Source organism: Chelonia mydas, chromosome 4 (assembly GCF_015237465.2).
Source record: "Chelonia mydas isolate rCheMyd1 chromosome 4, rCheMyd1.pri.v2, whole genome shotgun sequence".
Classification (NCBI taxonomy): domain Eukaryota; kingdom Metazoa; phylum Chordata; order Testudines; family Cheloniidae; genus Chelonia; species Chelonia mydas.
The window spans coordinates 94,299,058-94,318,535 of NC_057852.1; the positions used below are offsets into that span (position 1 = coordinate 94,299,058).

General features: G+C 41.8%; 1 protein-coding gene across 17 annotated transcripts in view; it reads left to right on the forward strand.

Moving 5' to 3' along the window:
- The first annotated feature begins 9,571 nt into the window (after positions 1-9,571).
- The window catches only part of GNPDA2 (glucosamine-6-phosphate deaminase 2), a 43,755-nt gene continuing 33,848 nt past the window's right edge, over positions 9,572-19,478 (forward strand). For 12 of the 17 annotated variants that reach the window (XR_006290114.1, XR_006290115.1, XR_005225197.1 and 9 more), the window contains exons 1-5: positions 14,865-15,028; positions 15,421-15,522; positions 16,071-16,253; positions 16,609-16,793; positions 18,523-18,697. Coding sequence is in view for 10 of the 17 variants with exons in the window: in XM_043544416.1 (XP_043400351.1) it covers positions 14,905-15,028; positions 15,421-15,522; positions 16,071-16,253; positions 16,609-16,793; positions 18,523-18,697 (769 nt within the window). In the remaining 7 variants the exon portion in view is untranslated. Of the gene's footprint in view, positions 9,807-14,864; positions 15,029-15,420; positions 15,523-16,070; positions 16,254-16,608; positions 16,794-18,522; positions 18,698-19,478 lie in introns of those variants that run through there. The other 5 variants (XM_043544417.1, XM_043544418.1, XM_007069341.4 and 2 more) reach the window with 4 other exon arrangements.

Consider the following 19,478-nt stretch of genomic DNA (forward strand, 5'->3'; position numbering starts at 1 on the left):
AGCGATCATCCCAGAGAATTGGGGTGCGGGTTGGGTTGTGCTGCACATTCACCCTAAAACCACAGCCCCTCCTTTTAAATGGCCAACCCAATGGGCTTTGCTTGGTATGGGAAAGGAGGGTGCTGCTGTTTGAAACCGTTGCCACATGTTATGAAGGTTGAAGAAGCCAAAACCCTTTGCCTTACCATGGCTGCCTCCAAGCCGAATTCTGTTGCCCAGCCGAGCATGTGTGATGTCTCACACCAAACCGGAAGGCAATCAATATAAGAGGCAAAATGCGACCTTGTACCAAAAGCACATGTGCTATGTAATGTGAATCGCTTGATTCAGTGTGAAATAGTCTTTCCTTTGTTCTAAAATGTATCTTTTTAAATACTACTCTCCCTTTTTTTCCTCCCACAGCTGAAAATGTTTCTACACTCCCCCGGTAATCTCTGTCCCAGAGGCTAGCGCAGATTAGAAGGCGAAAAAAATGCACTCGCGATAAAATGTTCTCAGAGCTCATGCAGTCCTCCTGCACTGAAAGAGCTCAGTAGAATGCATGGAGACAAACAACGGCAGAGTCCAGGAAAGCGTTAAATGAACACGATGAAAGGAGGCAGGAGCACGGTGAAAGGAGGCAGGATGCAATGCTGAGTCTAATGGGGGAGCAAAGTGACATGCTCAGGCATCTGGTGGAGCTGCAGGAAAAGCAGCAGGAGCATAGACTGCTGCTACAGACCCTGTATAACCACATGCCCTCCTCCCCAAGTTCCATATCCTCCTCACCCAGATGCCCAAGAACATGTCGGGGGGGGTGGGGGTGCTACGGACACCCAGCCACTCCACTCCAGAGGATTGTCCAAGCAATAGAAGGTTGGCATTCAATACGTTTTGAACTGTAGTGTGGCCTTGTCCTTCCCGCCTCCCCTCATCCACCACACCACCCAGTGCTTCCCTCCTCACCCACCCCTCCCGGGCTACCTTGTGAGTTTTCTCCCTATTTGTGTGATGAACTACTAAAGAATGCATGATTTTGAAACAATAATGACTTTATTGCCTCTGAAAGTGGTGATCAAAGAGGGGAGGTCAGTTGGCTTACAGGGAAGTAGAGTCAACCAAGGGGGCGGGTTTTTATCAAGGAGAAACAAATAGAACTGTCACACCGTAGCCCAGCCAGTCACGAAACTGGTTTTCAAAGCTTCTCTGATGCACAGGGTGCCCAGCTGTGCTCTTCTAATCGCCCCTGGTGTCTGGCTCTGCGTAATCAGCTGCCAGGCGATTTGCCTCAACCTCCCACCCCACCATAAACGTCTCCCCCTTATTCTCACAGATATTGTGGAGCACACAGCAAGCAGCAATAACAATGGGAATATTGGTTTCTCTGAGGTCTAACCTAGTCAGTAAACTGCACCAGCGAGCTTTTAAATGTCCAAATGCACATTTTACCACCATTCTGCACTTGCTCAGCCTATAGTTGAACTGCTCCTTACTACTGTCCAGGGTGCCTGTGTATGGTTTCATGAGCCATGGCATTAAGGGGTAGGCTGGATCTCCAAGGATAACTATGGGCATTTCAACGTCCCCAACGGTAATTTTCTGGTCTGGGAAGTAAGTTACTTCCTGCAGCCGTTTAAACAGACCAGAGTTCCTGAAGATGAAAGCATCATGCACCTCTCCCGGCCATCCCACATTGACATCAGTGAAATATCCCTTGTGATCCACCAGTGCTTGCAGCACCATTTAAAAGTACCCCTTGCGGTTTACATACTGGCTGCCAAGGTGGTCCGGCCCCAAGATAGGGATATGCGTTCCATCTGTCACCCCACCACAGTTAGGGAACCCCATTGCAGCAAAGCCATCCACTATGACCTGCACATTTCCCAGAATCACTACCTTTAATAGCAGCAGCTCAATGATTGCATTGGCTACTTGCATCACAGCAATCCCCACAGTAGATTTGCCCACTCCAAATTGATTACCGACTGACTGGTAGCTGTCTGGCATTGCAAGCTTCCACAGGGCTATCGCCACTCGTTTCTCAACTGTGAGGGCTGCTCTCATCTTGGTATTCTTGCACTTCAGGGCAAGGGAAAGCAAGTCACAAAGTTCCATGAAAGTGCCCTTACGCATGCAAAAGTTTTGCAGCCACTGGGAATCATTCCAGACCTGCAAGACTATGCGGTCCCACCAGTCTGTGCTTGTTTGCCAGGCCCAGAATCAGCGTTCCACGGCATGAACCTGCCCCATTACCACCATGATGTCCAAATTGCCAGGGCCAGTGCTTTGAAAGAAGTCTCTGTCCATGTCCTCATCACTATCATGATCGCGCTGTTGTCGCCTCCTCGTCTGGTTTTGCAGGTTTGCACATACTGCAGGATAATGTGCGAGGTGTTTGCAATGCTCACAACAGCAGTGGTGAGCTGAGGGGGCTCCATGATTGCCGTGGTATGGCATCTTCAGGAGAGCAGAGTTGCAGCAGAAGCGATGGATGACGACGGATGCCACGAGAATAGATATTTATACAGAACGACGAGAGGACCTGTGAGGTGGATTTATGGCACCAGGAGAGCAGAGCTGCAGCGGAAGTGGTGGATGACGACAAGAGTTAGCAGTCCTACTGCACCGTCTGCTGACAGCAATATGGCGTCTGCATGGAAAAAAGGCGCAAAATGATTGTCTGCCATTGCTTTCACGGAGGGAGGGGCAACTGATGACATGTACTGAAAACCACCCATGACAATGTTTTTGCCCCATCAGGCATTGGGAGCTCAACCCAGAATTCCAATGGGCAGTGGAGACTGCAGGAACTGTGGGATAACTACCCACAGTGCAACGCTCCGAAAGTTGACACTAGCCGCGCTAGTGAGGACGCATTCCGCTGACTTAATGCACTTAGTGTGGACATACACAATTGACTGTATAAAATAGATTTATAAAAATAGACTTCTATAAGTTCGACCTAATTTCGTAGTGTAGACATTAATGTGAGGAACTCTTGCCTGTGCCTCCTACAGATCAGCTCCCTGAAACTACCAGCCTCTGGCAACACAAGCTGCCTTCTAGGTTTCTGCAGGCCTCACTCCGTGTACAGGTTACTCGCAGGCACACACCAAGCCCCGAGTCCTCTGTATGCCCCTCTGGAGTGCTCAGCCCTTAGATCCACTATTCTAAAAAAGAATAGTACACATGGCTTGTAAGATTCAATTCATGATCACTAGTTTACTTAACACAGATATCCATCAATATTATATAAAGATATACTGAAAATAATTTTATCAAAGAACAGAAATTCAAGGGATAGTGAATTTTGGAATCAAATGGTTACATATAAAACAATCATAATACACTTTCTCTAGATTATTGTTACCTATTTAGGCATTCCCCTATCTCCTACAAGATAGCTTACCCCAAGTTCTTTCCTCTGCATTTTTGAACAGTTTGGTTTAGGGCTGTCAAGCGATTAAAAAAAAATTAATCGCAATTAATCGCACTGTTAAACAATAATGGAATACCATTTATTTAAATATTTTGGATGTTTTCTACATCTTCAAGTATATTGATTTCAATTACAACACAAAATACAAAAAGTGTGGGTGCTCACTTTATTTTTGATTACAAGTATTTGCACTGTAAGAAACAAAAGTAATAGTATTTATCTATTCACCTAATACAAGTACTGTAGTGCAATCTCTTTATCATGAAAGTTGAACTTACAAATGTAGAATTACTTACAAAAAAAACCTGCATTCAAAAAGAAAACAATGTAAAATTTTAGAGCCTGCAAGTTCACTCAGTCCTACATTTTGTTTAGCCAATTACTCAGACAAACAAGTTTGTTTACACCTGCAGGAGATAATGCTGCTTGCTTCTTGTTTACGTCACCTGAAAGTGAAAACGGGCATTCACATGGCACTGTTGTAGCTGACTTTGCAAGATATTTACGTGCCAGATGTGCTAAAGATTCCTATGTCCCTTCATGCTTCAACCACCATTACAGGGGACATGCGTCCAAGCTGATGATGGGTTCTGCTCGATAACCATCCAAAATAGTGCGGACCAATGTTTGTTCATTTTCATTACCTGAGTCAGATGCCACCAGCAGAAGGTTGATTTTCTTTTTTGGTGGTTTGGGTTCTGTAGTTTCCGCATCGGACTGTTGTTCTTTAAGACTTCTGAAAGCATGCTCCACACCTTGTCCCTCTCAGATTTTGGAAGGCACTTCAGAGTCTTAAACCTTGAGTCAAGTGCTGTTACTCTCTTTAGAAATCTCACATTGGTATCTTTGCGTTTTGTCAAATCTGCAGTGAAAGTGTTCTTAAAATGAACAACGTGTGTTGGGTCATCACCCGAGACTTCTATAACATTAAATATATGGCACAGTATGGGTAAAACAGAGCAGGGGACATACAGTCCTCCCCCATGTAATTCAGTCACAAATTTAATTAACGCATTATTTTCTTAACATGCGTCATCAGCATGTAAGCATGTCCTCTGGAATGGTGGCCAGTGCATGCAGGGGCATATGAATGTTTAGCGTATCTGGAACATAAATACCTTGCAATGCCAGCTACAAAAGTGCCATGTTCTCACTTTCTGGTGACCTTGTAAATAAGAAGAGGCAGCATTATCTCCTATAAATGGAAACAAACTTATCTGTCTTAGCAATGGCAGAACAAGAAGTAGGACTGAGTAGGCACTGAAGTGTTACATTGTTTTGTTTTTGAGTGCAGTTATGTAACAAAAAAATCTACATGTGTAAGTTGCACTTTCACGACAGAGACTGCACTATAGTACTTGCATGAGGTGAACTGAAAAATGCTATTTCTTTTATCATTTTTACAGTGCAAATATTTGTAATAAAAATGATTTAAATTACAACACAGATTACAATATATATGAAAATGTAGAAAAACATCCAAAATATTTAATACATTTCAATTGATATTCTATTGTTTGTGCAATTAAAACTGTGATTAATCACGATTAATTTTTTTAATCACGATTAATTTTTTGAGTTAATCATGTGAGTTAACTACCATTAATCAACAGTCCTAGTTTGGCTGATACCCCTTTCATAATTACAAGCCTGCCAGAAGCATGTCCTCACAGACTGAAGAAATAATTGTGAGTTCAACCTGCATCCCCTAGCAATAATCTCCAAATTCTTGTTTTAGTTTGGAAACAGGATAAACCTCCAGCAGCTTGTTTCTGTCTGTGTGCATCTTTCAATTTGATTTCATATCCTTCTATTAGGATTTGATTCAGTATTTAAATGTGCCTCCATTGTAAATCTTAGAATACTTCATTCACATGTGCTTTCTGTCTAGTGAAATCATTCTGAGGCATGTCACTTTACATGCTTTAAGAACATAATTTATATAGAAATACATAACTCCTTAAATATTATCCCTCCATCCATCTTGTAAAGATTAAGAGAGTGGACCTGTATGACCCACGCTTTCATGAGACCTTATATGATATTCTTTTGGTGAAACCAGGAGAACCCTGTACCCTTATATATCCCAGTTCCTTCTGAGAGTTGGCATCCAGAGGTTCTTAGGTCTAAGTGTCTAAACATTTCCTGACACCCCAACAGCCATCTCTTAAAAAAAGACATGATAGTGTTTTGGGGTATCTGCACATTATAGACCAACCATCTGATATGCTCAGCAAATGGGGATTTTCCATATATACAGCCCAAATGAAGTCTCCAGATCCACAATAGCCATTGTGCAAACTGGTGCCACACATCAACTATCTTCTTCTCTTTGACTGTGCTGCACAAGCAGATTCAACTTCTTTTGACAGCTCTGAATCCTCTTAGCTCAGGCTGCCATCCTCAGAGGGAGAAACACACTTTCTGGAATCTCCCCAATAGAGGAAATATTTAAACTCCCCAGACAGAAGAAAGATCTCCTGGCCCCTGCAGACTGTGTATGGATGACACAAAGCTGCATCCTGTTAATGTGCATCTAGTAGCAAGTATGTTGCAGAAGTCAGGAGTGCACGACAAATTGCATGCACAGGTATGAAACTACACTTGTCAGTTGTGCTGGTAATGGTGTCTAAAATTCTAACCTAAGGTAACAGACTGCTTGTTGATATCCCCAGTCTGGTTTAATGTATAGAAGTATTTTGCTATCATTTTTGAGATCAGAACTGCAAAATTATACTCATGCTGTGGTGCAGGGGTCTCCAACCTATGGCCCGTGGGCTTCGATTTGTCCGACCCCCATCCAACCAACACTGCATCAGGCGGCGGGACCCCTGGGATTCCCGCCATGGCCTCCTGCCAGCTGGGGTCTCAGTCCGCTGCCAGCTTGGGTTTCTTCACCCAGGCCAGTAGCGGGCACTGGGTGGGGCCAGCAGCGGGACCCCAGCTGGCAAGGGGCCAGCAGTGGAAACCCCAGAGTGGTGGTGGAATTTCAGGATATCACTGCATTCCTGCCAGGGTCGCAGAGCTGATGAGCACTCAGTAGGTAGGTTAGTAGCGGCAGAAGGAACCGGATGTGTGATGAGTCATCGTTGTTTCCCTCGGTTTTTGTCTTAGCGCATGTCAGACTAGTGCCAAACGTATATTCGTTGTGTTTAAGTCCATTGCTATTGGGGCGATTATGTCGGGAAAAGGACAGAAGAATACGGTTGATTCTGAATGTTGCGTGTTTAAAGAACAATGGAGTATGGACTATTTCGTTATCGAATCAGGTAGTGAAGTATTGTGTTTAATATGTAACGAAACTATCGCAGTGCTAAAAGAATACAACATTCATAGACATTATGAAACCAAGCACTTGTCAGACTACTCTCAATTTAGGGGAAAGCTACGTTCAGATAAATTAGAATCCATGAAACGTGGCTTATTGTCACAACAGTTTATATTTAAGAAGAAAACCGAGAATGAAGCTGCAACAAGAGCCAGGTTCCAAGTGGCACACCTATTAGCAAAACGAGGAAAATCATTTACTGATGGCGAGCTAGTTAAAATACGTATGATTCAAGCATCCGAAGAAATATGCCCAGAAAAAGTAGATTTATTTAAGACAATTAGTCTTTCAGTGAACACAGTTGCTCGCAGAATCGAGGACATTGTCAGTAATATAATTTTCCAGCTGAATGAAAAGGCTAAGAAGTTTGAGTGGTTTTCCCTATCACTTGACGAGTCAACCAATGTTTCCAATACTTCGCAGTTGCTGTTGTTTATTCGCGGGCTCGGCAGTAGTTTTGAAGTTACAGAAGAACTAGCTTCTGTGCATAGTATGCCTGGAACAACCACAGGTGAAGAGATTTTCAAAGAAGTTGAAAAGTCACTCTCTCAGTACAACCTGCAGTGAAAACAACTGAAGTGCGTTACAACCGATGGAGGTAGAAACATGTGCGGTTCAAAAAAAGGTTTGGTTGGATAAATCTACAAAGCTTGTGAAAGTGCGGGCTGTGCCAAGCCTATGATTCTTCATTGCATTCTTCATCAGCATGCATTGTGCAGGAAACATTTGGATTTGTCATGCGTTATGGAACCCATAGTTTCAACCATGAATTTCATTCGCTCGCACGGACTTAACCATTGTCAGTTCCAAGCATTTCTGGTGGAAATAGAATGAGAATATCATGATTTGTCCTACCACACTTCAGTTCGATGGCTTAGCTGTGGAAAGGTTTTGTTGCGACTTTTCGAGTTTAGAACTGAAATTGAAATGTTCTTAAATAAAAAAAACGGACTTCTACCTTTACTCATAAACAGTGAATGGCTTTGGGAATTAGCTTTTTTCGTAGACTTGACCAAGCACATGAATGACCTCAATCTTAAACTACAAGGGGAAAACGGGCTTATCTGTGACATGTACACCCAGGTGACAGCATTCAGGCAAAAACTAGTTCTTTTCGAGTCCCAGCTGATGAGGGACTGCTTTGCTCATTTTACATGTTGTGAAAAGTTCAACCAGGAAACTCAATCACGATTCCCAGCTAAGTTTGCACAAGAAATCATTTCTGATCTGAAACTACAGTTCCAGGAGCTTTTCTCTGACCTTGATGTGAATGCAGGAGAAATACATATCTTTCAAAACCCATTTGATTGCGATCTCAAAAAATTGCCACCTGAACTTCAAATGGAAGTGATTGACCTACAATCCAATGACTTGTTGAAGGACAAATATAAGGAAGGAAATCTGGTAGAGTTCTATAAATGCCTGCCAAGTGATCAATATGCTCATGTAAAAAACTTTGTCTGTGGATTAATGTCAGTGTTTGGCACTACTTATGTGTGTGAAAAAACATTTTCAATGATGAAATATGTGAAATCCAACTACAGCTCGAGCTTGTCTGATGAACATGTACAATCAATTTTGTTGATGGGTACACTAACTTTGAACCACAGCTAAATGCAATTTTGTCAGAAAAACATCAGTACCATACTTCTCACTAATCCTAAAATATTTTTTAAACGTTTTTGCATATATTTAATTTTTTCAGTCGCTTCGGCCCACGAAGCCCTTCAAAAATCTAATATGGCCCTTGTCTCAAAGTTTGGAGACCCCTGTTGTAGAGTATTATGAATTACAGTTTATATTTTCAAAAAGATGTTTGATATGTATTTTCTAAATGAATGAAACAAGGTGGACGAGACAATATCTTTTATTGGACCAACTTCTGGTTGTGAAAGAGACAAGCTTTTGAGCTAACAGACCTCTTCAGGTCTGGGAAAGGTATTCAGACCCTCTCCCCTAACGGCAAGGTGGAAAAGACCTCAAGGCGCTAACGTGTTGTAAAAGATCATTCAAGGTGAAGTGGATAGTTAACAAGTCTGCAGTCAAAACACAAAGGAGGATTAGTGTGTGTCAGATTGTTGTAATGAGCCATAAACCCAATCTCTTAAATTCATGATTTTTAGTGTTTAACAGTGAATTTATGCCCCCAATATCATCTTTTGAAGCACTGTGCAGGTTTCATTTGATGATGAGGGCAGCATGAGGAGATACAGTGATCATTCTGTGAAAACTCTTCACCCAAAGAGGATATGTTGCTTTTGTCTTTTATCAGTGATTGAAGAGTTCTACGTATCTCGAAAGCCTGTCTCACTTACCAACATAAAATGGTCCAATATAAGATATTACCTTACCCACCTTGTCTAATAACCTGGGGCCAATAGGCCGACCCCGACACCGTAAATAGCTAAACCTGTGTCTGTTTCCTTGCACCCCTAGCTTATGCCTGCAAACCCCCCCAACCACCCCATGTCCCCTTCCCCAAGGCGCGCGCGCCTCTGGCAGAGGCTTATTTGGGAGGATTTTTCCTACGGCCTAGGCCTTGCCCCAGAACACGGCCGTTGTCCGTCCCGATCTCGCATACAAGGCCCGGCCTCCTCCCCTCCGTGAGCCGCGCCCCATGGCAGCCGGCCCGGCCCGGCCCGGCCCGCCCCAGAGAGCATTCGGTTCGGGGTAGCCGCTACCGCCCAGCCTCCGTCCCCACAGCCCCTGCGCTGCGCCTACAAGAACCCAGGCGACGTCTGCCCCGCCCGCGCCCCACAACCACCACTCTCCCGCGCTCTGCTCAACCCAGCGACTTGCCCGAGCGCGGGCCTCCCCAGATATACTCACTCCGGCGCATGCGCGTTGCTCCTCTCTCGCTCGCTCTCGCTCTCTCGTCACTTCCGGTCCTTCACATCTGTTTCCGGGTCACTCCCGCTTCAGCTTGAACTGAGATCGGGTCGGTTTCGCTCTCAGCTCGGTTAGTTCTGTCCCCGGGAGCGCGGGAGCAGCGCGGTCCTGGCTCTGCTCGCCTGCCGGGGGCCCCGTCTGGTCACCCTGGTGGCGGGGTTCCTGCTCCCCGTGAGTGCTGCCCCGTGGCTGGGCCGTGGGCCGGCCGGCGCTGGGAGGGGTGATGGGGTCAGAGGGGAAGCAGGAGGTGGCTGGGGCTGTGGGGGGAGACGAGAAGGAGGAGGGGTCAGTCTGAAATCGAGCGGTGCTGGGGCGGGTAACCGAGGGGGTGCTGGGGGGGCGGGTACCAGGGGCATGGGGGGGCGGTTGTGGTGGGTCAGGGCGGTAATTTTGGTCGGGGGGGGGGGCTGTGGTGTGTCACAGGGGGTATGGGGGCGTTGGTCTGGGACCGAGGGAAGTGTGGGTGTAGCTGGGTAATGGGGGGCTATTGGTCGGGGCGGGGCTGTAGTTGGGGTGTGGGGCTGTGGTGTCATTGGGGTACAGGCCTAGGTACCCAGCTTAGGTTGCCGAATGAGGCAATGTTCTTTTCTTTAAGACTAAAGATTCCAGGGTGGTAAAAACTGATATTTTGGGGGGAAGAGGGAATAGACTTTTAACATTTAAATCATTTTTTTATTGTTTAAATAACAATACGTTTTTCTTGTTAAAAATCTGATTAAAACAAAATCTGAATTTAATGTAAAATATGTTAAGGCCTAAACTTCTTGTGACCTCTTAAAACACTTAAATAAAAAAAAAACTATGCTGAATCCATGAGTTTCTATCAAACACTTATAGTTAAAGGCTTCCGGAAGAGTGAGGGGGGAACCATTTCTTTTGAGGTCAAGCTTCATAAATATGGCACAGTAGGTCATGTGTTGTATTAAAGGCTTGATCCTGTAGGGGACTCAGGAACTGTGCTACTGGGTCAAGAGACTGGCAAAGGCATCACAGGCACTGGAACCTGGTCTGTGACTCTAGAGACCATCATGTATCTCATGATGACCATTCACTGAGCTCGCCTTAGTGGTTTCATACTCCTATTTATAGCTTCTCATTACCTGAGCTCTGACTGAATTCTCAAATTATGAATATTTATAATTCCACCCATCATGGAAACTTTCGAGCTCACGGAAGAACACTTATTTTCCCGGTAACTGCTAGCCCTTGCTTTTGGATGGTTCTGGGCATTCAAGTAAATGGCCCTCCTCTGTCTCCTTGCATACATACACAGCGATACAAACAGAAATTCACTAATTTCTCAACCACATCTCTCTCTCTCTCTCTATACAAACAAAATACTGCAGTGCAAAAGCAGAATTTGTGGAAGTGCTAAATCAGCTTTTGACAGAAGTAGCCTCTTCTGCAGGTACAGAATGAATTAATTAGTCCAAATGAAGAAAGTATTTTAAGTTGAAAAATCAATTGGGAATTTGAAAAAGCAGGGAGTCACGTCTTTCTCTTCCAGTCTATGAATAAAAACAAGGAGGGAGGGGATGAGATCTACTAGTTTTAAAAGTTTGAAGGACAGCCTAAGCAACTTAGGATACTGTTTCATTTTCAAGAGACTTAGGTGTCTAGGAACTTAAGCTCAAGTAACTTTCAATTAGGCCAGTGGTTTTCAAACCCCTTGGGGTTTGCAGACTGTGTCTGAGATTTCCAAAGAGTTCGGCATCTCCATTCAAAATTTTTTAGGGGTTTATAAATGAAAAAAGGTTGAAAATCCTGTCTATAGTTAATCCCTCTGTTCCTTTAATAAATTATTTAGTTGTAAATGTGAAACATGTTTTGATAAGAGAAGTTTATGTATCCAAAATATAAGGTAGTTTTGTTTAATAAAAATAAATTTTATATGATGTGGGTTTAATTAATTCTAATTAATCCTAATGCAGCTTGACACACGTCATCAGCATAAAGTTAATTATCTAGTAAAAAAAACAATACATCATTCACCACTTTCTAACACTAAAAATGTACAGAATCTGGAAATATTAAGCTATATAATTGCTTAAATGTATATAGTTACAGTATATCCTCTGAGGTAACAAAAAGATTTATGAAATTAGTATAAAGGTTTTATTTAGTTTTAAATCAACATATTTTGATGCTTATATCAACCAGTGCGAATGCACCTTTCATTAGAAAGTAACTGACATACAAACGGAAAAGGGTTTTTTTTTTGTTTTTAAATGGAGGCTTTCCGCTTTATTTAAAGTGCTGATTTAAATCAGTCCACCCTGAAAGATTCCATATTGCCAGGTGTGTCTGCATATTACTCTGGTTTGCCAACCATGGTTCCTGCTCCACAAAGTTCTTAAACCTTCTTGAGTTTTATATTGAAGGAGGAGTTAACTTTCTGTATATGTGTTTCTTCAGCCATCTCTGGGTTTGGTGCAAACAGGACTGACTAATGGACTAAGTGAATTTAATAAGAAGTTTTGGTACCTCATTGTCACAAGCTATGTATGTTTTCGTGAGTACGAATGAATGGCTGGAGGGAATTGATGGTGTGAGCATAAACGTTTCTTCATAAACATTTCTTCCTACTAATCTATCTGTGCTATTCATTGATAGCATAAAACTTAGAAAGAAATAGCATCGCTACCTACCTATGTTACTTGAACTATTTCATTTTCTGTTCCCCATTTCTAGTGTGATATAGTCTATAGAGATCAATATTGGTAGTTCCTGGTTTAGGGATATGTGATTGGAAGGGGCCTCTTGGGTCTTTGAGTCCATTCCCTTGCTCTCATAGGCAACCCTGTTATATAATCCCATTCATAAATGAATCAAGTTCCATTTTACAACTAGCTAAGTTGTTTGTGCCCCCCTCATTAAGGTGCTTTTCCAGAACCTCGCAGTTTATATGTATTTGTTTTTGTGCCAACATTTCTGTTAAATATCTCTTCTCCCTCCCTGTTGTATTTATAAACTGTAATCATATCCGCTCTCAGCCTTTGTTTTTTGCTGAAAAGCCCAAGCTCTTTTGGTTGTCTTCAGAAGATAGGTCCTCCAATCCCCTGATTTTCCTTAGTAGCCCTTCTCTGTACCTGTGTCAGTTTGAATTAATCTGTCTTGAATTTGGGTACCAGAATGGTTTGCTAAAGCTCTATAGAACTTCTAGGTAATGCATCTGTAGAAGCTTTTCCAAAGGTTTTTTTTTTTTTCTTCGGTAGGAGAAATTAGTATACAAGGTCTTCAGTACATTCTGTACTACCTCTGACATCTCACAGCCTGACTGTTAAGTGAATGCAAGTAGTGTATAATTTCCTTTGGTGGTAATCAGAATTCCCCCGAGCACATGGCGCAGTGGCCTGACACAGTTAAGGCACATCAGTTTCGTAGCCAACTGTACAAGTGATATGGCTAGCATCATGTCTGACCATCTTTGACTGCCCTAACCTGGGGTCAGGTACCCATTTTACAGTAGAGTGAACTGGAAGTGGCCTTTCAGTGTGAGAGTGAGCAAGACTCGAACCCACAACTTTCAGCACCATAGCCACTCAGCCACTATGCCTGGAGGGCATTTGTCCTTAACTGATATAAGGAACTGTTGCTTACTCAGAAGTGTTAGAGGTGCAATTAAATCATGTTGTCGTCTTCTAAGCTTTAGCACAGGTGGGCAAACAGGGCCACACCGGGGTTCCGAAACTGTATGGAGGGCTGGGTAGGGAAGGCTGTGCCTCCCCAAACAGTCTGGCCCCTTCCCCCTATCCTCCTCCTCTCACTTCCCGCCCCCTGACTGCCCTCCTCAGAACCCCCGACCCATCCAACCCCGCCTGCTCCTTGTCCCCTGACCGCCCCCTGCCAGGACCCCCCCGCCCTTAACCACTCTCCACTGAGACCTCACCCCTATCCAACCCCCCCCCCCCCCCCCGCTCCCTGTCCTCTGACTGTCCTGACCCCTATCCAAACCCCCACCCCCTGACAGGTCCCCCGGGACTCCCATGCCTATCCAACCACCCCCTGTCCCCTGATTGCCCCGACCCCACTCCACGCCCCCATCCCCTGACAGGCCCCCCCGGGACTCCCACGGCTATCCGACTGCCCCCTGTCCCCTGACTGCCCCCCAGGATCCCCTGCCCCTTATCCAACCTCCCCACCCCCTTACCATGCTGCTCAGAGAACCAGGGCTGGCAGCCGCACCGCCCAGCCATGCCGCCGAGCTGTGCGACAGGAGCTCGCAGCCCCACTGCTCAGAGCACTGGCGGCATGGCAAGCTGAGGCTGTCGGGGAGGGGGGCTAGCCTCCACAGCCGGGAGCTCAAGGGCTGGGCAGGACAGTCCCACGGGCCGTAGTTTTCCCACCTCTGCTTCAGCAGGTCATGTGCTAGTGGACCTTAATGGTATAATTATGATTAAACCTGCCAGTCCTTTGTTTCTACTTCCTGGCATTGATAGGGGAACTAGAAAACAGAGAGGTAGCGCATGTCACTTCTTAGTTAACTTAAGGCACTCAAGTTCAACCAGTTACGGAAGAACAAGAAGTTCTAAAAAAAAAAAAAATCCTTTGTAAAGATTACTTAACAAAGGTAAGGTAGCTCACCTTGTACTGACAACGCTATGCAACTCTTGATTTTTTTTGCTTTCTCAGATAATCATAAAACAAGCAACTGACCATGCCCCCATTTTCCAGTGAGGGACAGATTAAGTCTCTAATCCTGCAAGCATTTATTTGTGTGAGTTGTCCCCTTGAACTCATTTGAGTTCAGTGGAAGTATTCATTCATAAAACTGTGTGTAAGTGTTTGCAAGATCAAAGTGTAAGTCTTTAAAACTTTGGGATCTAGAGTACTGTGTTTCAAAAGGTCTATCCTCTCATTCTCTTACTCTTTCACAGTTTTGCCCTGTGGAGTAGGTTTTTTTAGGACCATAGGTTATGTTTACTGATGAAGTTTTGTTTCCTGGTCTTCTGTAGCCTTTTCAGTGACGCAAATGTTGCAATTTGTTGCCCAACTGGAACCTGAGGGAAGACAGATGACTTGAAATCCCCTCTAAAGTTATTGACTGAGTGCATAAAAAACATGCTTTTTGTCTACCCTGAATTATATTCTAGAAATCTGAAGCTTGATTTTTAGATCTGCACAGTCTTTTAGAATAACATCTAAGGGTAAACTAAACCTACCTAAATTTTTGTTCTATTTTTCATGTTATGAGACTTTAAAAAGAATTGTTTTCAACGTGTTTCACAGGTTTAACCTCATTTTTTCCTGTAAGCGGTTCACCATCAGAATGAGACTGGTAATTCTTGATGACTATGATTTGGCAAGTGAATGGGCAGCAAAGTACATTTGTAATCGTATTATCCAATTCAAACCAAGCCAGGGAAGGTATTTTACGCTTGGTTTACCAACAGGTAATACTTTTTTTTGTTGTAAACTCATGTAATTCAGTAGCTACAGAAATGTTTGGTGCCTGGTTAACCAGAGCAATAGGTGTCTTAGAAATTAGATAGGTACATAATTATATAAAAGTTCAAACATGCCTAATTCAAACTTTAAATGTTATGTTCTTGTAAATATTTCAGTGGGTCATAGTTTAGAAAAGTGGAAAAAACTCACTGGATTTTTCCCCCTGGGGAGAAGGATAAGTTTTTTCACAACTTTAAATATGGAATTGACACTGCGTTTACAAACTAACGTGGTAGCGGAATTGACTTATGAAGAGTTTATCCTTTATAGCTTTGCAAATTCATCTAAAAATGTCTTACTGGCATACAAAACATTAGAATAATCTTATTTTATGCAGGGAGCACACCTTTGGGATGCTACAAAAAACTGATAGAATATCACAAGAATGGAGATCTTTCTTTTAAATATGTAAAGACTTTCAATATGGATGAATATGTAGGTAAGTTATATCTCTCATGTTAAGAAATACTACCTATTCAAATAATTTTTTTCTGCATTAAAACTATAAATCAGATTCTTGTGTTTTGAATAAAGCATAGGACTGAGAGTTATGAGATTCATGCCTCTGCTGCAAGTTTTGTGTAAGTCTACACAAGTCTCTTTAACCTCCCTGCCTCAATGTCTTCTTCTGCAAAATCAGAATAATACTTACCCAACTGAAGTGGACGTTGAGGCTAATTCAATGTTTGTGAAGTGTTTTGAAACTTCCTTATTAAAGGTACTTAGGAACAGATTATTGGGCCAAAATTTCCTGTGTCTTATATTTTGTATGGTCATGCATGTTTGTGCAAAGTGAGTGTATACATACATAAGGTGCCTGGAAATGGAGAATCATAGCCAGTCTATAAAATGCTTCAGTTTATTTGATCTGGTGAGACAGAATTTAAGAAATTCACTGCATATTTCTTGCCCAGCATATGTTTTAATGTAAATCTGGAAGTTTAATTTGAGTAAAATCCATTTACATTTCGTTTTAAATGTTTCCAGGGCTTCCAAGAAATCATCCAGAGAGTTACCATTCTTATATGTGGAATAAATTCTTTAAGCATATTGACATAGATCCTAATAATGCTCACATCCTTGATGGGAATGCTCCAGACCTACAGGCAGAGTGTGATGCATTTGAAAAAAAAATTGAAGAAGCTGGGGGAATTGATCTGTTCGTTGGAGGTATGAGAAAACACTTTAGCAGTGATCGCTAGTCATAGTTTTAATACATGTATTGAATCCCTTTATGTCATCACTTCCAAACGTATCTACAAATGTATTTCATTTTGACACAGACAGTTTAAGAAAGGGAGGCTTCTACTACTAACATGGAGAATCAGTTTGAACCAGAAATTATAGAATTGTTAGTGTCCAAATTTTAATAACTAATTTAATAGCATACTAGCTTTGACTCTTGCCTTATTTTTTTATTAATAAGTAAGGAAACTCTACCATGAATCTTTTCTTACAATATTTGTAGCCTTATCAGGAACCCTGAATCACTGACTTTTTTTTTTTTTTTTTTGGTCTTGTTAAGGCATTGGTCCAGATGGCCACATTGCTTTCAATGAACCAGGATCAAGTTTGGCTTCAAGAACAAGGTTAAAGACTTTAGCAATGGACACCATTTTGGCAAATGCTAAATACTTTGATGGAGACTTATCTAAAGTGCCAACTATGGCACTAACTGTTGGTGTTGGTACAGTGATGGATGCTAGAGAAGTAAGAACTCATTGTTAGTTTAATTTGCATGTGTCTATATTCAGAATGCTATGACAAAGCTTCATCAGTAAAATTACATGCAATGTTACTTTTTGTCATTTGAAATCATATTAGAGCTAATGCGAAGGATCTTGAAATGAATAAATCACCAGTTAACAGTATATTACTGAATCTGCAACTAGATTTCAATAAGTTTTTATTTATTAATTAGAGGTTTACTTAAACTGGGCATCTGGTAGTAAGCAATTATTACAAGTTTTTGTGGCTTCTTTAGAATGCTATGAATGGATACATTTCTGAATGGTGACATGTTCATTCCTTATAACGTAAACATGGCAACATATCAGTCTAAGCATTTAGGTGCTCCATTGAGAAGGCCCATAGGGAGTAAAGGATCCTTTTTAATAGTGCCTGGTTTTTCAGACTTTTTAAATGTTAACACCAATAATACTCTGCTCTTCCAAACCATTTCTGAACCAATTCCCCAGAATTGATTTGCATATATGGGGAAAGTGTTTTCTGTGTTATCTCAGAGTGAATTTAAACCAATATAATTGTACTGGCATCACCCCGTGACATATTATGGTATTCTGGGATTTTTTTCAGTTTAGCTTAAGTTGCTTTAATAGAGGCTTGGTCTCTACTAAAGAGTACTACACTTACAGCAGAATAAGTGGGTCAACATGACAGTTATACTGGTATAACTTTAATCTGTATAACTAGTCAAATTTACCTGTACAGACCACTGTGCTTTTGGAGACCTCTTTCAGATCAGATTTAAAAGAGAGATCCTGATCACTTATAATGACTATAGAACCTGTAGAATTCTTCATTTACAAAAAAAAAATCGAAGTGTCTTGGCCCTATTCTCATTCATATTGTCAACCTAAATTCACCCTGTAATTTTAATAGGGAGTTATAGAATTAACCACTCTGAAACTCCTGCTTAGGTTTCCTGTGCAGCTGTTACTGTTTCTTCCCAGAGGTGGCTATTTCAGTGATGGCTAAGCTAATCCTGTGTATAGTTTCTGTATTTTTTTTAAAAGCCACATCTGGTTTTATTTTATATAAAAATACTGTAAGATTTTTATTATAAGGAAGACTTGTACAGCCATCTATGGAACTGTGAAATAAGTGTTGTCGGGTAATGTTCTGAATGTCTTCTTGGCCTGGCTTACTGAGACAATAAGTACATTACTGGTAGAGTTACTCGAACTTGATATCTTAGCTTTTACAGGTCACCTTTAGTAACTGTATAGTTAGGAGCTGTTGCATGAAAGTCTAAACCAAAGGAGTTTTCTGGCATACTTTCTGATTTTCACTAAGCACTACAGTAGTAGTAATAATAATAATTAATGAATACTCTGGGTAATTGAGTTGAATGATATCTATACGTGTAGATGTGTCATCTTGAGTGAGGCACTTCTGGCAGTTCTTGACCGTTAGGTATCACCTTTTTTTGGCTGACATCTCATAATGTGGAGTCAAGTGGGAACATGTTAGTGCTTGGATATTAGATATGATGATGGGCAGGTATATTTTTCTCTGAAAAGTGGTAGGTTTTCAGTAGCGTACAAGTTAAAGAACTGTTCATCTTAAGATGTTTAAATATTGTAGGTTTCCATTATCTAACTAGTAATTAAAAACTGATTTGGGAATTTAAGGTAAATGGAAAACTCACTCTCTTTTTTGTGTGTGTGTGTTGTTTTTTTTTGTGTTCATCGTCCAGGTTATGATTCTCATAACAGGTGCCCATAAAGCTTTTGCTTTGTACAAGGCAATTGAAGAAGGGGTCAATCATATGTGGACAGTTTCTGCTTTCCAGCAGCACCCCCGCACGATCTTCGTATGTGATGAAGATGCTACTTTAGAACTAAGAGTTAAAACTGTGAAATACTTCAAAGGTGAGCACTGAATTGAAACAGAATAGGTTCTTGTGTGACTAATAAGTTAAAAATGACTGGGGGTTAAATTGTAGTCTCCAAGTACACCATGTACAATTGAAAATAGTTGCCATATTCAAATATGAAATGCTGAACTCTATTTTTGAATATAATATACAGACGCTTCCCGGGTTACACAAGACCCGACTTACACAAATTTGCACTTACGGAAAAAGTTCCGTAAGCTAGAAATAGGAAGGGGTTTTTTTTGTTTTTTGTTTTTGTGGGTTTTTTTGCTTAACGTTCGGGTATACATTTCTGACTTACGCAAAATTTGAGTTATGCAAGGCTTTCCAGAATGGAACAGTTGCGTAAGTTGGGGATCAGAGTAGCAGCCGTGTTAGTCCGTATCCGCAAAAAGAAAAGGAGGACTTGTGGCACCTTAGAGACTAACAAAGAGCGTCTGTAATACAGTGGCTAAGCAGCTTAGCTGCATTCCTTTCATGCAAGAAGCAAAATACAGAATCCTTCATTAGTATGTCCCTCGTGTAAACTTTCTTTGATGTAATCTATCTCCTTTGCTACTTGCAATTTGATATATTAGCCATGTGCATCAACAGCAGCACCTTGGAGACCTGACTTTACAGGACATAGCTTTTTGCTGTAATTTGTTGATTTCAGAAACACTGGAAAGTGAAATTCAGGTTATAGAAAATTTGATAAATAATGGAGATTAATCCCAAATCATTTCAAGCTGCTGCTTCCGCTATGGTTTGCTGTATATTTCCGTTTTTGACTTATT